The sequence below is a fragment of the Ictalurus punctatus genome, chromosome 2 (assembly GCF_001660625.3).
Source record: "Ictalurus punctatus breed USDA103 chromosome 2, Coco_2.0, whole genome shotgun sequence".
NCBI lineage: Eukaryota > Metazoa > Chordata > Actinopteri > Siluriformes > Ictaluridae > Ictalurus > Ictalurus punctatus.
This window is the reverse complement of record NC_030417.2, coordinates 21,464,647-21,482,620: the sequence shown is the minus strand read 5'-3', so window position 1 is coordinate 21,482,620 and position 17,974 is coordinate 21,464,647. Positions and strand designations below refer to the sequence as shown.

At 38.2% G+C, this 17,974-nt stretch overlaps 1 protein-coding gene across 3 annotated transcripts in view; it reads left to right on the top strand.

Moving 5' to 3' along the window:
- The first annotated feature begins 1,207 nt into the window (after positions 1-1,207).
- Positions 1,208-17,974, top strand: part of crebbpb (CREB binding protein b) — a 91,690-nt gene continuing 74,923 nt past the window's right edge. For all 3 annotated transcript variants that reach the window (XM_053673876.1, XM_017493389.3, XM_017493380.3), the window contains exon 1: positions 1,208-2,072. In XM_053673876.1, coding sequence (XP_053529851.1) covers positions 1,985-2,072 — 88 coding nt within the window. In that variant the 5' untranslated portion in view covers positions 1,208-1,984. The remainder of the gene's footprint in view (positions 2,073-17,974) is intronic.

Below are 17,974 nucleotides of genomic sequence, written 5' to 3'. Positions count from 1 at the left end.
TTTGGAAAAATAATTGTGGCTTGATGAGACTAAAGTTGAGTGTAAAGACAAAACATAATGTGCAAAGGAGATACAACCCAACACCCAGGTAACACCATTCCTGTGATTAAACATGTTGGTGGTAGCATCATGCTCTAGGGTTGCTTTTAATCAGGAGGAAATTGAAAGCTTGTTGTCATCACAGACAACATGGATGGAGCCACATATAAGCAAATTGTTGAGGAGAACCTATTCCAGTCAGCAAGACATCTGCAGTTAGGTAAAATATATACGTTCCAGTAGGACAATGAGCCAAATAAGAGAGCAAAAACTACAAAACAGTTGCTTGGAAAAAAATAAGGTTTGTGTTTTACAACTGCCAAATCAAAACCCAGACTTAAATCCAATTGAAAAGACCTGAAAATTGCTGTCTGCCAATGTTCTACGTCTAATTTGAAGAAAATATGTATTGACAAATTGAAGAAAATGCCAAAATCAAAATGCTCAAAGCTCAAAGAGATACATCTGAGACAACTCAAATCTGTAATTGCTGCAAAAGTACAATTCACAGTGAATATGTATCAATTTAGCAGTTTTTAGATAATAAATAAATAAATAAAATAATGATAAAATAACTAGCTCCAGGATCTCTGGTTTCAGCTTGAGCTCAGGTCTACGTATTATTTCATGTGTTCTTCCCATGCCCGTGTGAGTTTCCTCCAGAATTTCTGGTTTCCTCTCACCCAAAAACATTATGGTAGGTTGATTAGCGACGCTAAGTTGTGAGCATGGTGTCCTAGATGGACTGGTGTCCCATCCAGGGTGTGTGCCAGTGCTCCTGGTGTAGGCTCTGGATTAACCCTGAGGATAAAGTTCATGCTGAATATGAATGATTGAATTATTACCAGGGAAAACATAACAGAAATATTAGGTTTTTGATTAAAAAAAAGAAAAAGAAAACAAAACGTGATTAATGCTTTGATTACAGACTATTGCTCTTATTGCTTTTATTATGAAAATAATGATAAAAAATGTTAATTAATCCGTGTCGAAATCAAATAGTGGGTTCTATGTAAATGTGCTGGCTCTGGGCTGTAACAAGTGTTTAATGTGTATGGTTCTATGGTGGTTCTCCTGAATTTCTGTGGTTACCCCAGTTTGCGTATTGTGACGCGGGAGTATGGGCGTGACCGCACGGCTCCTCCCCCTCCACAGTCTGCCTGGAAAAGAAAAAAAAAACTTTTTGTGTAGAAGGATTCAACACCCGCCATCTTGTCGCGGACGAGGGTCGGGATTTCGTAGAGTATAATAATAGTTATATAGATGCGAGGGATTGAGATTGGACCTGTATAGCTTCATGGTGCTAGGTAGAAGAGATGTGGTGAATTTTGAGGCCTGTTCTGATGGATGGCGTTAAAATGGGGCCGTTTTTGTCTACTGGAAACCCCCGTGTATCTGATTTCCCCCTTCAGCAAGCGCTTCTTCTCACAATTTCGCTCATCATGCCATGTACAATGTATGCTGCGCTGGATTTGTTAAAACTGTACATGTAGAAAATTATTTTCGGTCATTGATCATTTTACCAGAGTCCGAAATGGGTCTCGAATCTATTTATTTTTACTCGGAGATGATCGGTCCTTTGGAGATACACCGATGACGTAAGGCGTTAAAGACTCGATTCTTTTCGTTGTTTTATTTATTTATTTTTTTATGCGTTTTTCTATCTTTTTTAATAAACGACCGAAATCTTTTTTGTTAGCTAAACAGGAGTAATTATGAGGGTACCTGGTGGGGAGTTATGGGGTGAATGGAAGTGGCGAAGCGGGGCGCTGTTGCTCGTCTCTTGAGCCATTTTAAGCTGGCTAGGCTAGTAGTGCTCGCTAGTGTTACTAACTTAGGTGTGTTTTTGCCCGAACACTAAGATCTGATCTGCGACACCAAAACTTACTCCCCCCGCTCCCTAATCACGAAAACAAGCCTCAGTACAGCAAATATCATACTCGGAATGGCTGACAACATCATGGATATGGGACCTCCCAATGCAAAGCGTCCAAAGCTCAATTCACCTGCCCTGTCTTCATCTGACGGCCCAGGTAAGAAAACCCTGCAAGCCTTATAATGATGGCATATGCTGTGAAATCTCTCATTTGATTCACCCATACTACAGACATAGCAGGCTCGCTAGCAGCCGAGGCTAATGTTCCTCATTAGCTGGTGATCATGTAGCCTGTGCTCGAGTTGAGAAGAAAAGGCAGATTAGACACGCGTCCAGTCATAACAGCTGCAGTCTCCCTGCTCCTAGTTTTTAAACCATCGTTTACATGTCTGTTTACTGCTTTGTCATTGTGCATGTTTGTTTTTATCACTGAGTCTAGCTACATGGTAATTCTCTATTGTAATATCAGAAGATGTGCAGTCAACACAGCAAGTGGAGCTGGCGGCATTTAATAAGCTTTAAAACCTTGGTTGTTATTAACTAAACTACAGACATTATGCAGTGCTATAGCTGGAAAAAAAACATGATCATAACTGAACACTGTAATATCACGGTTGTTGGTGTAGGACGATATCTGCTTCATTAAAATAACATTAAATAACACAAGGCTGTAGTGGTATTTCAGGTATTATGATGTGGTTAGAGAAATTGGTTGTATGTGTTGTTTTTTTTTAAAATTATTTATTTATTTATTTATTTTTAAATTGGGTTGTTATGAGGATAGCTCTTAGCTTTTAATAGTTCAGCACTCCAATGTGGAATAAAAGTAATGTATATTCAGATTTTTCACCCAGTGTGTGTTGTCCATATTTCAAGGTGCAAATCTTCTCCCAATGTGATCCATTCACTGTGCCATCATACTAGTTTATATTATCCCATACCTTATATGTGTATATTGTCACTTATTGCCTAGACTTGATTGTTACCCTGCAAAATGGGGTTGTCACGATACCATAAACACATCTAACGATACTATACCAGCTGAAGTGTAACGATACCAAGTGCCACGCAATATTGTATGTGTTCATAATTGAAATCTAAAAAAATGAACAGAATTTACAGAAATGCGTAGATAGAAATGAAAACAGTCAAACCAGGTTTTCCTCCCGGTGCTTTATTAATGAGAATGTATAACTGGCTGTTGGAAAAACTCAAGAACAAGCATACAATTGGCAAGCAACTAATTCAGTGTGCCACATATTTCATCTATTGTTCCCTAGAGCAATGAAATCATGCAAATGGAAACTGTCCTCAGAGTACTATGAATGAACAAAACATTAGGAATAAATAACTGAATCTGGAAATGAACTTGCTTATGATCAAACACGGCTGATTTTCCAGGGTACAATGCTTCATAATGAAATTCCAGGACTTTCATGGACTTTTCAAGCACTATATATATATATATATATATATATATATATATATATATATATATATATATATATATATATATATATATATATATATTTGTATTCAAGGACTATACGAGAGTTGTCATTCCAAACATATATATTTTTTATAGCTTCTTTTTAAATTCCAAAAAATCTAATAATAATAGTAATAAAAAACACTGCCAATTTATATATGGTTCCTTTTCCAGCCAGGCTGGACTAAATTTCCATTTCCCAGGCATTGCTTCATCTTCACCATAATGTCAAGGTGAGTGACAGGAGCGTTGTTGCCAACAACTTTCAATGGAAAGTTGCTAAATGTTGCTATATGATGTCATGTGGTGATTAACATATTAATTACATCATCGCGTCATATTGGTCTCTTGCATTCTGCTTAGTTTCAGTCCTTTACATTTGTTTGCTACTCTGTGTGCTCACACATTGTATTTTAATACAGCTGAATTGCCAATAAAGCTGTTCTCATTTACATATTTGTCTGTTTCTGTTGTCTGACAGTGGAGCGAGTATAAAATAGTGACTGAAACACAGCCAGTTAAGACTACATGTTACCCAGCAGTCACTTCCGAACCATTTCCAAGCTGCTGCTCTGCACTGCTAAAAGCCTGATTTTATAACCGCAATGTCCTCTGACAAAACCACCATACACAAAACTGTGTGTACTGTGCGTACTGTGACATCCTGTACTACGTTCGATAAAGTACCTACTGCACAGATGTTGAAACTGCGTTTGTGTGTGTAGCATGACTGCAATCCCGGACATACTACATCCACCATGTTGGAATTGTCATGTGACCTTAGACATCATCATAAACCTAAAAATCTCAAGGATCTACCAGATTAAAGCAATCGCACTAATGGCAAAATGCACACCAGGAAAGTTAACTGAATTAGTAATGTGGGCGGGGTTAACAGGCTGACGTAACTTCGTTACAATTAGCTTGGCCGGCTGAGGCATGATGGAGATCACAAAAAAGGTTTCAAACGCTGTGACAACAGTTTTCTTATTTAAACCTTCAACGAGTTAAAGATTTATTCGGTATTGTTAAACAAGTCGCTGTCTTCTGCCATTATTTTCTAAGCTCGTCCGTACCGGTCCCGTTGCATTATGGGATTTTTGACTCACGTAGTGTCCACCGGTTGCACATTGTAAAATCTCGCCGGAAGCAGTACGCCATCCGGGTATTTCTCGCGTACTTGGGGGAAACTGGTGCGAGTTGTTTGAAAGGTTTAGTTTAATTTAAGTTTATTGTCATTATATGCTGTATTTGTGCACTTGCAGTGTAAATCCTGTCGTTTATTATAATTAGGGCTGCAACTAATGATTATTTTCATAATTGATTAGTTGGCCGAATATTTTTTTCCGATTAATCGGATGGGGGAAAACTTTCAGTGCCATTTTTTTTTGTTTGTTTCTGTAAAATAAAATCCACAAACTGAGTGTTACAGATATAAACTTCAGACTAAAACTTTACATGAACACAACTGGAACTGCTTTAGACAACTGTTTGTCCAATCAGTCTTATGGAATTGGACAAACAGTTGTCTAAAGTAGTTCCAGTCAGGACTTGACCGCATTACAGTTCCATATCACTTCGCCAACAGGGGCATGTTTAGAGCATTTTCACTGGGGGGACCAGGCTGTGGCACTGTTTTAAAAGAGGGTGGCTGCCAGTTACAAAAATGAGCATTATGAAAAACCATTAATGGTTTTTTCATATTTATGGTACACCATTAAAAAGTGGTAAGCTGCATATGTTACATGAAGATGCTATTTCTACCTCATCTAACCCTTAAATTTAGTTTTGTTGGTGTAACCTAATGTATTTGGGTTGATTCAGTGAATGAATTCTATTAATCTAGATGTTACCACATGAAGCATGTTTTTTTACTTTTTGTTTTTTATATGCATAAAGTAAACACTGGCTTCACAGAGATTTTATTTCTTCCCTTGCATTTTCACATAACTAACACTAGTCAGTAATATTCATTATTGTTCCTAACAGCCATTTTCAGGCTTATGATTTCATTGTTTAGGATCTGTTCAACATAATTCTATTATGTAAAACACTTGGAGATATTTTATTCAAATGAAAATACTTTCATCATCCAGTCCAGCTTAACTGCTTACCCATCCGGATTCTTCTACATCAGATTCTACTTCTACATCCAGATTCTTCTACATCAAAACACTTTTTAAAAAGTGCTTCTAAATAGACTGTTTCACTGCCCCCCCCCCCCCCCCCTTTTTTTTTTTTTTGCATGTGAGGGCTAACTGCTTAAAAAGTGTGAAAATAGGACAAAAAGTTGGATTTATAATAAAACTTGCCTTGGGCATTATCACTGCAGGACTACCAGACCGAAAAATCAAACTTGTTGGCTATCTAATGCGAGACTAGGCTAGCTCGGTGTTGCTAGCCAAGGGGAGGCACATCTGCACTATCAGTGTATGCAAAGTACATTAGTTGTCTTAATGTTCTGCTGATATCACGTTTGTGTAACTTAGAACTCAGACATTTAAGCACCTTTTCCTGCTCAGCATGAGAGGATGTTAGTATTTCACTCTCAACACCATTACTGGTTCAAAAAAAACACACAGGCCAAATTTCTTTAGTCATTCATAACAATGGGTAAGACCAAGGAATATAGCTGTGATGTGCGGCAAAAGGTTGTTGAGCTTCACGAAATGGGAAGTGGCTATAAGAAATTAGCACAAGCATTGAAAATGCACATTTCTACCATCAGGGCAATAATGGCTGCAAAGTGCAGACTTCAGTTCAGCAGCTACCTTTTTATGACATGTTTTGTACATGTTGGGCAGCGCAGTTTGGGAAAAATATGGTTGCAGTGGCACAGTGTATATTCTGTCAAGAGTTTTAACGAGGTGTTTAAACCCACTGTAGCTATGGGAGCTATGGGAGCTATGGGAGCTACATCTTTTGCGATGTAGTAACAAATGGCATCAGTTATTTCTTTCCATCTTCTTGAATCCTTTTCATATTATGTAGCATTTTTTTAAATGCTAGTGTTATCGGCACTTGTTGCTGTTTGCTTGTCCATCTCTCTCTTTTTGAGTCATGCACTGTTCATATTTGGTAGCGTGATTGTGCTCCGAGTGTTGAAACAGATTGGTGTTGGTACCTTTGGTCGCTGAAACGGTTTTTCTGCAATGTTTACATATGATGTCATTTTGTTCGGTGTCTTCTTTACTGAAGCCAAAATGTGTCCAAATGAAGGACACTGCATTTTTCTTTGGTACAAGCTGCACCTGTTGCTCAGTTGACTCTGTGTTTGATTCCGCCTCCATGTTGCTTCCATGCCGCTGACTGGATGGGGCATGGTCAAGTGACTACACACGCACTAGTATGTTCTTAAGGGGAACGTAGTAACAGGATTAAAAAAACAAAATAATCGACAAGAGGAAATTACGTCGGTTAGAGGTTCTGAATTTTGGTTACAATTACTTTCCGATTAATCGTCCAGCCCTAACTTGAAATTTTCCTAACCTCCTGATGAGTCCAGACATCAGAAAAATATCAGTCTATACACATTTTCTATTTTAGACGAGCAAAATATACCTGTGTTATGGACGTGACAAAAAAGGAGTTTTGGGGAGACAACATACTTTGTAGGAATTCTGTGAAATAAAATGCACAAACCAGATTTATTAATACAAACCGAATGGAGAAGGGTTGGTTCTCTATAGAAAATAAATAATATTTATTTAATTTTAATTTTCGCATTTATGAGGAAAACCCATTGTTACAAACGTGACATCTCTCCATTATAGATGTGATAGTTCTGAAAGCTGCACTTACCTGACTATGGAAAAGCACATAAAATGCTTTAAAAACTTTAACAGAGACCTCTAGTGGGTATTTAAACCACCAAACTTTGACCTCTGAGACATCTATATGGTAAGGCTGCACAATTAGTTGACTTTAAACTGAAATCACAATACTGCAAGTGATTACTGATTATTCGAGTTTGCGTTCATAGCATCTCTGATGTTGTAAAGGTGTAACCAGTGTGGCGTTATTCAAGATTCTGTTTAGAGACCATGAATTTGATGTGTGCATGAGACCACAAAAGGTACAGAATTGCATGCTGGATTAGCAGTTATATTAAATATTTATCATATCGGACTTCAAATCGCCTCCCCCCCCAACAATCCAAAGACATGCGGGTCAGGTGACACCTTTTCACCACACGGTTCCACTCGACTGTGCTCGCTTTTTGGGGGCTTTCCGCCATGGATAGTACCTGGCACTATACTTTTTTTTTTTTTTAGTACCATCTCGGTCGAGGGTCCAAGTTAGCCGAGCCGATACTAAATGTGAGCCACGCGCTGAGGGAGTATGGATTCTCCTTAACGACTGGTTCTGTTTTGTGCGTGAATAAATGTAATACTTTAATACTTAAAAGATTAAACGTAATTTAATCATTTAATGCTTTGCGTATGGTAATACTTTATTAATTTAAAATGATGTATCATTTATCTCATTACAGATAAAATTACAACAAAGGTTTCTGTCTTAGATTTTTACATCTCTCGTTACCTATTTCCAAACCGGCGTTTATCGAAGTCACTCCTGTCGTGACCAAATCCAACTTACATTGGCGACTTACAAATGAGAAAAATACAAGCAAAGTGATGCATCAAGCAGAGAACAATACAAGTAGTGCTACCATACAATATCCATTAGTTGAGTTCCAGAAGAAGCAAAGTGCACAGAGTAGAGGTGTAAGTGCAAAAATTATTATAATTTTTAAAAAATTATTATATATATTTTTTGAGTTGCTTAGGTGTTCATGGAAAAGGTGGGTCTTTAGCTGTTTTTTGAAGATGCTGAGAGATTCTGCACTCCGGATTGAGGTTGTAAGTTCATTCCACCACTGAGGAACAGTTAGTGTGAAGGTTCTTGAAAAGGACCTTGCGCCACGCTGAGTGGGAACTACTAAACGTCGGTCGCTCTTCGATCACAGATTGCATGAGGGAACGTAAGCCTTCAGGAGAGTGTTGAGGTAGGAGGGTGCTGTTCCAGACAAGGTCTTGTAGGTGAGCATCAAGGCCTTGAATTTGATGCGGGCAGCCACAGGAAGCCAGTGGAGGGAGATTAAGAGGGGTGTGACGTGTTCTCTTGGGCTGGTTGAAGACGAGGTGTGCTGCAGCATTCTGAATCATCTGAAGGGGTTTGATGGAGCTGGCTGAGAGACCCGAGAGTAGTGAGATGCAGTAGTCCAGTTTTGAGATAACAAGAGCCTGGACTAGTATCTGTGTAGCCTGTGTAGCCAATTTCGTCATATCGAGCACTATGTAGGGTCTAGAACGGCGTTATTTTACATCCTTAATAGGGTCTATGTTCAATGAACAAGGAAGGCATTTGGAATACGGCCTGAGTGTGTATTTGTACAGGGCTTCGATAATACAACATTATTTGTGCGTAAAGGTGAGTGGAAAATGGCACAAAACTGCAGTGGAAAAGCAAGCTCAGAAAAGTAATGCAAGCCAAGTAAAGTCAAGCCATACCGTGCAGTGGAGAAGTGGCTTAAATTACCCATAGGTGTGAGTACAAGTGTGAAGGAGTGTATGTCTGTGTGTTATCCCTGTGATGGACCGACCATATGTTCATGGTGTCTCCCTGCTTACGACGTGAGATGCAGGGATCCAGCATCACCGCGACCCTACATAAGACAAGCATTGTGGAGAATGGAAGAAAGCATGGAGTTCAAGTCGCAATCGCGTCAAAGTGATCGCACTTTTTTCTGCCAGTTTGTGTAGTTCAATATGCAACCGAAAGTTCACAGTATTGTACTTTGTCAAAATGATCGCTACCAGGAGAGTAACCTGGCCTGGGCATTCAGGGCTGTAGTGTCAAAGATTATTTTTCCCTTTAGCCCCGAATAATTCTCCACTTGAAGCTGTTTGTCACTATGTCAATAAAATAAGATTGCAGAGGTGTAATTTTGTATCTTTAGTGAATGGACTGTTGTATTTTATTTTCAGTGAACGGTGGTGAGACCAATCAGACACAATTTACAGGAAAATATGTGGAAATACTCGTGTCTTATTGGCTGACAGCTCTCAATTCTGCCACACACTAGCTTACACAGTCAGGCAGTGTGAGGGGAAAATGTATATGATTGACAATACGTCCTCTTTTTCTGGGGAAAAAAAAGCTTTTTCAAAAGCATTCAGTTGGGATTTGTAAATTTAGGAAAATGTCCGGGAATCCGCTTTTAGTTTCATTATGATGTGCTGCTACTTTCAGCAAATGTGTGAAGGCAAAGCGCTGTTCTGTACAGCACCAAACAGTTGCATGTGCCCGATAACCAATATGCAGAACTGATGTTTATTTCTTTACTTCTGTTTTTGACACAATGGTAACACCACTGAACTGAACAAATTGTTTTATTTATAACAGTTTAGTGAATTTCACTTCCTCCTTGGATACAAAATAAAACAAAAAAACCCTTCTTATTTATACACCAATAAATAGAGGGGTCTGAAAGAGTGCAAAAAATAAAGTGCACTGTTACTTTCAAATGTGTAAATGATAGAAGGTACACTCGAGGCATCTAATATTTCATTCCATGGACATTCATAAGAATGTAGGAAAAAATGTAAAACGTGGGAAGAATGAAACCAATTTTTATATATATATTTGTGATTCTGATAGTCATCTTTTTGGAAAGTCAGCATGCAGTGGCAAGAAAAAGTATCTGAACCTTTTGGAATTTCATGGTTTTCTGAATAAATTGGTCATAAAATGTGATCTGAGCTTCATCTAAGTCAAGGGTCTTGACAAATATAATATGTCTAAAATAATAACACAAAAAAAATTACCCTTGACTTGGATGAAGATCAGATCACATTTTATGACAAATTTATTCAGAAAACAATGAAATTCCAAAAGGTTCACATACTTTTTCTTGCCACTGTATAGTCATCCTAATGTACACCGTTTATTTTATTTATTTATTTATTTTAACCTAAAGGGGTTGAAACCGAAACAATAACATCCTTTGATGCTGAGCAGGAAAGCAAGGTGCGTAAATGTCTGAGTTCAAAGTTACATGAACATGATATGAGCAGAGCACAAGGAAAGATAATGTACTTTGCATGGCTCTGTAGCAGCTAAACCCATACGATTATTGTTTAGTTGTGCCTCCCCTCGGTTAGCGACACCAAACTAGCTAGTCTTGTGTTAGATAGACAAAGAATTTTATATTTTATCAAACTGTAAGTCCTGCAAACAGTGAAATACCTGAGGCAAGTTTTATGATAAATCCAACTATTTGTCCAATTTTCACAGTTTTTTTTTAAGCAATTAGCCTTTACATGCAAGAAAAAAGCATGGAAACAGTCTACATTTTTTTTTTTTTTGATGGAGAAGAATCTGGGCTCAGCCCTGGTTGATTAACAGTCCAGCTAATGCCCCTGCCAAGTTTTAACGATTTCAGTAGTTATGTTTTAACCATAGTAAGATTTTATTGTTAATTTAGGACTGTAGTTTAATTATCATTGAAATTTAATTACATTACTACATGTAAAAAGTAATCAGACAAAGTGAAATTTGTTCTTTCAGTAATTTTAGCATGCGTTCTCCGGTGATTCATTGATTCATTAACATGCATGGTCATTGCTCTTTAACTGACGCAGCTGCCAGGGGCGTTAGCTGGACTATCCGGGGCTGAGCCCAGATTCTTCTCAATTCTTTTTTTTTCCCGCTCAGCTAGTAAGTTTTGTTTTATGGACGCTGAAGTACCTTAGCTGTCAGTGTATGACATGATCAGAAAAAGGAATTCTCATAAAATCTGCCTTGAGTGTTGTCACTGTAGGACTACCAGACCAATAAAATCTAAAACTTTTCTAACTAGGCTAATTTTGTGTCGCAATCCAAGGGGAGGCACGACTAAGATATGCATTTAGCTGTTACAGTGCCATGAAAAGTAGGGCTGGGTAAAAAATAATGATTCTCTGATTTGAATCTATCTACAGGTTAATGAAATGATACCGATTCAGGAAATCCCCAAATCGATTCTTAATGCTCGTGCTTAATTGAGAGGATGTGAATATTATCTGTAGTTTGCCTCTCGTCCTGAAGATGTTGCCATCTTTCAAGTTGCTCCACTTAAAAAAAAAAAAAAAAAAAAAAAAAAAAAAAAAAAAAAAAACCCAACAAAACAGAGGGTCATGGCTGAATTAAAGTCTGATGTGTGGAAGTATTTGTTCAAAGTCTGTGACGGTAACGAGTCGACAAAATAGACCTTTTCATAATTTCACTGTTGCAAATTTAAATGTAGTTTAAAATTTATTTTTTATTTTTTATAAACAGTAATGTGCATTGTGCAGTTTGTGCTTAACTTGTGTGCACTGTATGCACATATTTATGATTTCTTGTTACAATGTTCATTACTCACAGTAAAATTAAAACGTAATCAAACATATTTGTGTGGGTTCTATTGTTAATGTAAATGTGTATTTCAGTAATATAGCTAAGTAGGAGGGTTTCAGTTACCAGCATTTATATTAAAACATGGATTCCAAGTCCGAAAAATTTTAAATTACATATTGACAACTAATCGATATTGAATCGAATCAAAACCATATAAATGAGAATTGAATAGCATCGCCAAATTGGTCGCAATACCCAGCCCTAATGAAAAGTACATTATCTTTCCTTATGCCCTGCTCATATTATGTTCCCATAAACTAGAACTGGTTGTTTTTCTGCGCAGCATCAGCGGATGTTAGTGTTTCAGTTTCAACCCCGTTACTTTAAAAAAAAAAATTTGGTGTGTATCTGTTTTTCCCCTCACAATGACTGTGAGCTAGCTTTTGGCTGAAGTGAGAGCTGTCAGCCAATAAGACATAAGGATTTCCATGTATTTTCCAGTAAACCCTTTCTGATTGGTCTTGCCTCTGTTCACTGAAGATACAAAATTACAATGCTGCCGTCATCTTTTACTGACATTCAGTTACGTAGTGACAAACCACTCCAGGTGGAGAATTATTCGGGGCTAAAGAAAAAAATCCTCTTTGCCCAGCCAAGGTTATGCCCCTGGTATTCAGATTATACAAATTTATATCAAAGCCGATAACTGAATTTTTTTTGACAGTTATTTTATTTCCATCAACACTATTGCTTATTTCACAAACCATTATATCTCACAGTGCATCCTGGGTTGAGCGAGCATCGCTGAGCGGTCTGAGCAAGTGGAGCGGAATCTTAAAGGTGCACCTCGCTTCTGTGGAATTATCTGTGCTCCTCTCCCCGCTCTGCTCTTCTCACATGCTCTGATCTCTTGTATATTACTTCAAAACAAGCAAATTGTGCTTGAAAAGTCCTTGAAAGTCCTGGAATTTTATTATGAAGCATCTGTATGAACCTTGTGCTCATGAGTCCTTCTAACTTCGCACATATCCAAGGTATCTTTCAGAAAGTTGACACCTGAGTTTACTGTTCAAGACAGAATTACTCAGACTTGTTACCCATGACAATTTGTGATTAATGCTATGATTTTTGCTCAAAACTCACTTTAAAATACGTGTTTTAAGTGTTTGTATTAACGTCTGATTGTGATTTAATTTGGATTTTGATCCTTTAATGAGGCAGAAATATATTTGTAGTTTTCTATATTAGGCTAAATACTACTCCTGCTTAGCATTTCTCGCATATAAGCATAATTTCTTCTTTAAAGTGCACCTATTATTGTTTTTCAGATATTACCTTTCATGTAGTGTGTTAGAGCTGTTTCTGAATGTAAAAAGTCTACAAAGTTTAAAAAATCAGAGCGCACGACAGAGTTATTGAATCCCAAAAGATGGAACCGATTCTGAACAGCTGAAACGAGTCGTTAGTAATTCCAGACTTACTTCCTGTACTAACGTACATGGCTTTGTAACAAAAGCCTCACCTCTGGTCTTGATTGGCTGCTCGTGAACAGACAGAGCTGAAATTTCTGGTAGTGGGCGTTTCCTTTTCAACACACGCTGACAGTGGTAGACCAATCACAACAGACTGGAACATCTGACCAATCAGAGCAGAGTATGCTCGCTAAAAGGAGGAGTTTAGACTGAATCCTTTAGAAAGGATCATTTAACGAGTCATTCATGACACTGGGGGTGGGGGGTTAATGCTGCAGTATAAATTATGAGCACATTAAAGTGTTTTCTTGACCTTGGATACATGTAAATCTATTGTATGAGAGCTCTAAAACAAAATTAGGCAAGTTTCAAAACCATAACAGCACTTTAAAAACTACCCAAACTTTAGTTTAAATTCACTGATATGGTGGCAGGCCAAAAAGATTTATTAAAACCATTAACACTTGGATAATTATTTTCAATATATTTTGCTGGCAGGACACCGGCTGAATGCTGATGCATGGTGGCCCATTAGAAGGTAGTTTATAACATTGCAATGTGTTTGCGTCGTTAACAAATAACTGGCTATCGCAAACATTACATGGAGCGTAACGTTAGCTGGTTTCACGGCCACAAATCCACAAACAAACATAATATAGGACCATCTTTCAGCTTCTCCACAATTCGAGGCATTTCCTTGCTTTGTTTGAAATGAACGATATCATTGGTTGCACAAAGGCTTCAGAGCATCAATTATGTTTGTTGTCGTCCGCCTCAAATGCGAAGTATTTCCATATTTGACTCTTACCACCTTTCCTCTCAACGAGTCGGGGCGGAGCTAAACTTTGCCATCTTCCGTAGTTTTTCCCCATATGCTTCTAGGCGTCCTTCTTCTTCTTTACCACTTGTGGACTGACTAAAACACTTGCATGTGTTTACTGTCCCCTTCAGTTCCGGAAGAATTGCAACCTATGTACCTTCATTACCAATGGTACCTACGCTACTGCAGAAAAACAAGTACCATCAAGTTTTAAGAATGTTGGTACTGACTTGGTATCGAAGTATCGGTTCTCGTGACATCCCTATTTCCAAGCGATAACTATGAGGGAAAGAAGTGGATGCATGCTATTCAATGCGGACGAGATCTGAAGTTTACGTCCCTCAAGGGTAGCACATTTGTTTGTAGCCGGCCCTTCCCTGACGCTGATTACGCTGCTGCTAAGAATCGTAAGCGTCTCAGAAAAGGGTCAGACACATCCCGATTTATTTGGAACAACTGTGGAGAAACTTCGCGAGTCGGTCTATAAATGGGTTTGAGCTTGTCCCGTCCTTTCCTCTGATGACACTTAAGAAGACGATGACATTGTTCCTGATGTAACAGCTGGAGCAGACCATGACTATGCGAAGGCTCCTCTTCCAGGTATGTTTATGCATTCCTGAAAACCCAAAGTATGAAGTTCATTTCTCCTTAAACTTAATAATATTTATTTAATAATACTAGATTTAATAGTCTTTATTAAGTTTAAGTCCTCTCACTTTAAAGTCTTAAAATCATTTTAACCCATTCAGTCACTAATTACTGTGCTCCAGAAGAAAACTGACCATACTTTATTTTTTTTAACTTAAATGCTGTCATAAATAAGGAGTCTTTTAAAACCCAAGTCTTTTAAAGTTATTTAAAATATTGGTTGCAATGGTCATTGATTTTGAAGAATTATTATAAGTTTTTTATTATCTCGAGAAAACCTAAGTTTTAAAGCTAAAGTCATCTCAACACCTCCCACAACTTTGCATGATTCCACAGAGGCATTCCAAGTTAAATGTCATTATATAAGCATTGAGATACTGATGTTGCTGTTACTTTGTAATGGACACAGGGTCTGAGTGGGTAAAAGCTGTAATATTTGTTAACATAAGTAATTATTAAGTAATAATTGTTTTGCCACTATGTTAAACTGTTACTTTTTGTGTACATAGGTGCACAGGATGCAGAAGCTGCACATATATACACGAATTGGAAGCTGAAGTCAGAAAACTGGAAACTGAGGTCATGCAGCTGAGAATAGGTCACACACTGTCGCAGTTTCGGAGATTCTGTGCTTCAGCTGAAGACGGACATTTTTACATCAGGTTTCCATCTGAAGAGATCTTCCAAGCATTCTGACAGCCGATTGAGCCCTCTGCGTCCATGTTAGTCTACTGGTCAAAGGCCCAGAAGAAGGCACAAGCAACTGCAATGGAAGCTTTTCAGTCATCACCGCAGCTTACCACTGATTGATGAGGTTTTTTGTACTGCTGCCATGTTGCTGCAGGACTGAAAGAGAAAGTGTTTGCTGACGTTTTCAAAGTAAGTGTCTCCACAGTTAGCCGCGTCATTACCTTTACCTTATCCTTGGATTTTTGCCCATATTGATGAGCAGACAGCAAGTAAATTCCATCATGCCAGAGATGTTTAGGCAGTTCTGTCCAGAGGTGGGAGTCATCACTGACTGTACAGAGATAAGGTACCAGAATCCATCTTCACTCGTGCTCCAGTCTGAGGTGTTGTTCTCTTATAAAAATACCACTACCTTCAAAGGGTTGATCGGTTTTGCTGTATGTGGAGAAGTTACTTTTGTGTCCAGCGTGTACACGGGTCCCGTCTCCAATCAAGAGTTGACAAAACAGTCAGGGCTTCTTGATTTGCTGGGGCCAGGGGATGCTTGCATGGCTGACAAGGGATTCACCGTTGAGAAGATGTTGGCAGAACAGGGGACCATACTCATCATACCACCTTTTTAAAACAGCAGCTCAGTTCAGCAATGAAAATGCAGAGAGAACACAAGCATAGCTTGCCTTCGGATTCTTTTTGAGAGCCATCAGTAGAGTGAATGTGTTCCACATCTGGGACACCACTGTACCTTTAACCTTGTCTGGAACAGTTAACCAGCTGTGAACTAACTGCTGCATGATGAGCAATTTTCAGTGGCTCCTTGAGGTGAAGGGTCACAAAGTGGTATGTCAATCATAGCCTTTTATTTTCTCCCAGTAGTGGCTTTTATGTAATATAATGTATTATATGTTTGTTATTATAGTTCTTGTTACATATTTTTGCACTTTGTATAGTTTAATTAGTATTAGCTGTGGATTGTTGAAATAAAGTGTTACAACTGCAGTGTTTCTAACTATTTATTGAAAATACAAACATCTGAGATAACAAAATGTAAATATGATGCAGTTAAAATCTTGAAATCATTACAACAATTAAAACCATAAATTGAACTAAAACAATTCTATACACAATTCCAGACTACCATATTTTGACTGTATTAATGTTTTCTTTCTGTAGTTTATACAAAGTATTATTAGGCCTATTATATTCCATCCTTAAGATATTCATCCATGTATATACAAAAGTATTAAAGATCCAGATATTCAGTTATGACCAGTTGACCTTGAACCTGCCAATAATATTTATGGGATTTTTTGAGGGTTGCCTGTTCATTCACAATTTTAATATGTCCGGCCTCAGAAACTGTAGGAACACCTGTGGGAACCTTGGCATCAGGACTGGCACCAAAGTAAGCAGCATCCGGGTGTCCACAAACCACAGTGTGAGACATTTAACAGATCAGAGTAACGTTCCAGTACCCCAGCCTCCCTATCAAGGGCTGTTTTCATTGCCCTGGTTTGCTTTACACCCTTGATTATCCATCTTGCCAGTGCCTGGCCAGACGTCTCCCCTCGGACCTGCTACCTCAAAAAACCTGCTAGCAGTCACTCTAGGCTTATGCATTTCCTTCCACAGTGGGCACTCCGATTGCTCTTGAGTATGCTCTTCTGTTTCACATTGTTTTTGGTCACAAAAGGATGGGACTAGTAATAGAGCTCTGAACCTCTGGGCACAGGACCAAATCAGGAGTCCGTCAAAGACAGCTCAGGTAAATCCGTAAGGACGCAAGAAATCAGCAGTTGGGGAGTGAGTCTTTTTACAGCTTTTCCAACAGCCAATACTGCTGGGTCAGGGAGGCAACCTAAAACAAATGAGCTGTTTAGGGAAATTGCAGAGAAAGCAATTCAAGACCTCACTGTAGTGATGTGTTATGTGAGATATAATGTATTTAGTGAAAAGGTTCTTTATTACCTGTGAATGCTCTGTAGAGTGTAGATTTGCATACACTTCTGGGAGACATCCTTGGGTTTTTTTTTAACCACCAACTGATCTGTAGTCTCTGCAGCAATCCACTGAAAACAAACAATTTTCTGAGTGTATATATATATATATTTTTTTTTTTACCATTACTTTGCTATACTAGTATATATCTTCACAAAATGTGGCATTACAAAATACTAGTGTATATAGCTTAACAAAATGTTACCTTTGTCCTTAGTCTATGCCATGTTTGTAGACTGCTTGTACATGCTGGTGGTATGGTCTGCATCATTCTGAAGTGGTCAGTTTGGACAAGCATGGCAACAAAATGATTGCACAAAGCTTTGTCTGCAGTACACAGGCATGATGAGCTAGTGAACCCAACAGGCACTGTCAGCTTTCAGAATGGGCCAAAGTAAAATACAAAAGCCAATATCAATATATTAATATAGTGAGTTTTATGCTACAGAAAGAACATTCATGTTTTAAGCTCCTCTTCAGTCTTAGACCAATGTGATAGGTGAGTATAGAAATAACATTTATGGTATCACATTAGCTAAACCATGCTAATGTTTGTTTCGTCC